At 38.5% G+C, this 3,344-nt stretch overlaps 1 protein-coding gene across 1 annotated transcript; it reads left to right on the forward strand.

Annotated features, from left to right (window-relative positions):
• Window positions 1–359: 359 nt before the first annotated feature.
• On the forward strand, window positions 360–3,321 carry LOC121965871 (B-cell receptor CD22-like; the record flags this gene model as incomplete). The annotated part of the gene is made up of 4 exons (XM_042515987.1): window positions 360–716; window positions 1,321–1,548; window positions 1,739–1,990; window positions 3,061–3,321. Coding segments are annotated over 4 exons (1,098 nt in total), but the record flags the coding sequence as incomplete, so codon positions are not given.
• Between the last annotated feature and the right edge of the window lie 23 nt (window positions 3,322–3,344).

Here is a 3,344-nt window from a genome sequence, read left to right on the forward strand (position 1 = left end):
TTTATTTGTTGTTGTTGTATTTTACAACATTTTTAATTGTTTTTTTTATACATCTGATACTGAATTCCAAGGCAAATTTCCCACTGGGACAATAAAGTCTATCTAATCTAATTTTCCCCAATGCACCTGTCCACAATTTTTTTTTTTTGAAGGTGTACATGAGCCTCCTCAAATTTCTGCAGAAACAGAGAATATTGTAATATGGGCAGCTTCAGTGGGGCTCAAATTTCATGAATAGCACTAAGCTCCACAGCACCACAAATGCTGTCAGTAACCTAAAGTAATATTACCTGCTTTATTCTACTCCAATATAAGATGAAGAAGTCTCACTGCTGATTAAAGATCACTTTGTGTTTCAGGTGTCGATGGTCACACCTGTAACAGAGTGACGTACACAGACAGAAGCATCTGCGCCGCCGAAGGCTCATCCGTGGACGTTTCTTCCACATACAACAGTTATGAAGATGAAGTTGAATCAAAATTTTGGTTCAGTCCTGAACGCAGAAATCAGTGGAAGAATCCTTCACAACCTGAGGACCTGAGTGAAGACTGGCAGTACGCAGGTCGAGTTCAGGTCTTTGAGACGGCGAGAGGACGCTCCACTCTGAGAATCTCTGATCTGAGACAGAGCGATGCAGCCCAGTATCACTTCAAATTCAAAACACCACGCTTTGAATGGAGGAGTGATTTACCTGGAACAACTCTGACTGTCACAGGTACTGATGGTCATCCTGGAAATATTGATAATATTACAGCATTATCAATCAATCAGTGAGACTTTTCTCTTTGTAGGACAGTCATACAGGCAAAACAAAGTGCTTCAATACAGTATTGAAATTAATTAAAGCACTAAAATAAGAGTACTCATTAAAACTAAACCTAATGATAGTAATAATAATAATAATAATCTGAATAGTAGATAAAACGTAAATGAAAGTAACAGCACAAAGTAATAAAAATAAAAATATATAAAAATTATTCATTAAAAAAATATTTATTTATTTAGAAAAAAATGATGATGGCCATCTAGAAAAACAGTAAAATGACTAAAATGTATTAATAAATAGTTAATGAATAAATGTTCAATTAAAAGTCTGACTAAAAAAAAAAAGGTATTGAGTTTTCTTTTAAAAAACTATCAACCCCCTCTGCTGCCCTTTAGGTCATTATGAGTGATTTTAGGAATTTCGACAGGGTGTCTGACTGCATTTTGACTCATTTATATACAAGGAATAGTTGTCAATAGCTATAGATGCTCTTTGATTATTTATAATTAATTATTGGCCATTCATATTGATTGTTTCTTGTTCTTTTATCCAGGTCTGCAGGTGCAGGTGATCAGAAAAACAGTCCGTCCGTCTCATACCGAGGCGCAGCTGTTGTGTCAGAACAGCTGCAGTCCGCCTGGTCATTTTTCCTTCGTCTGGTTCAAGAACGGACAGAGAATTATGGCAGAGGAAACTTCTACATATACAGACAGTTTCTATCCCAGAGACAACATCTCCTGTGCTCTTAAAGGACACGAGGATGCCCGCTCTCTTTCGCTGAGTGAGTTTAAAACTGTGTGGTTAAATATATGCTAACTATTCAGGTTTACCCCAATAAACAATGTACAGACTCATATGGCTTCTCTCTCTGATAAATTGTCTTTAACTTATGAACTATCAACAATTATAACGTGTTATTTTCCATTATATTCTCATAATAAAGTTAATTAATGCTCATATCGTCACTCCAGATGCTCCCAAGGTTCCTTCTGTGTCAGTGAGTCCACCTGGTGAAATCACGGAGGGCAGCTCAGTGACGTTGACCTGTGACGCGAACACGGCAGCTAACTACACCTGGTACGAGAAAAACCTCAAACTGCTCAGTAAAAAACAGCAGCTTGTCTTCAGCTCCATCCAGATCTCTGACTCTGGAGAGTATTACTGCACAGCTGAGGACGAGCTCGGGGCGACAACATCTGAATCCATCTTTATCGATGTGAAATGTGAGTGAAACTTTTCTTTTGAAAGCAACACATAACTGCTAAGGTATCGTTATCGGCGCTCAGTATTGAGGACCAGGTATGCCCCAAATCATTAGCCATCCAGCATTATTTGCTTCTACATACCATTAACTTACACACTTAACACTACCGAAAATAATGTGCTAATAATTCTCATCCAGATGCTCCAGATTTTCCTACTTTGTTGTATTACAACTTGTATTTTAAATTGATTTTTGCAAGGCACTGTACTTCAGTTCATCAAGATTTAAATGTGGAGGCAAATCACAAAAACTTTTTTTTAATGCCAACACATAGTGAGTAATGAATATACAAGTAATCATTTGTGGTTGAACTACTCCTTTAAAATGCATCTGTTTACCAAAAGGACAGGCTTTGCAGATTATGTCGTTTTCAGTCTGTAGGCAGGTTTCCATTAACCCTCAAATAGCGCAAATTGAAGACCTTAATATAAATGATGCCTATTGTTAACACTTTAATTTTCGAAAAAGTTTTTATGCTCACTTGAGGTGGTATTTCAGGCGAGTCAGAAGTGCTGTATTTTGCAAAACTGCTATGTCAACACATGTTTTTGCTCTTATAAGTCACATGATGCCATGGCTATGTGCTCGTGGACTATCAGCTCCCAGAAATCCCTTGTACGTGGCTGCTCCCACGAAGTATGGCATCATAACACGCCTACGTCGCCTTCAATTAGAAATAAAGACGTCTAGTGCGGTGGCTGCAATAGAAATAAAGCTGCCAATTTTTTTGAACATCCATCACCATGGTTACTGGGATGTTATCACCAGAGAAGTCCTATAACATCACTCAGTGGAAACGCCGTCATCTCCAAATTGTTTTTTATTGACATTTCAAAAATATTGTTTTTAAGTTTTGTGCAAATCTGTTATTGAAACCTATCTATTGCCTGTGGCTGTATTTCACTGAGCAGCTCCACTGAAGAGCCAGTTTTAACCACTATTGGTGTTTATATTCACCACACTGTTGAGAGGATTCAAAGCATCATATTCAACACACTACAATTCATAAAAATGTAATTTTTTTTCCAGATGCTCCAGTTGTTCTCTCTGTGTCAGTGAGTCCCTCTGCTGAGATAGAGGAGGGCAGCTCAGTGACTCTGACCTGCAGCAGTGACGCTAACCCAGCAGCTAACTACACCTGGTACAAGGAGAACCAAACACTGGTTCAGGGACCAGACGGCATTCATCATGTCACCTCCATCAGGTCTGAGGACAGCGGGATCTACCACTGCAAGTCTGAGAATCCACATGGACAGATCAACTCTGCGTCTGTATTCATAGATGTTCAGTGTGAGTAGGAAAACTAACAAATC

The sequence above is a fragment of the Plectropomus leopardus genome, unplaced genomic scaffold (genome assembly GCF_008729295.1).
Source record: "Plectropomus leopardus isolate mb unplaced genomic scaffold, YSFRI_Pleo_2.0 unplaced_scaffold22055, whole genome shotgun sequence".
NCBI lineage: Eukaryota > Metazoa > Chordata > Actinopteri > Perciformes > Serranidae > Plectropomus > Plectropomus leopardus.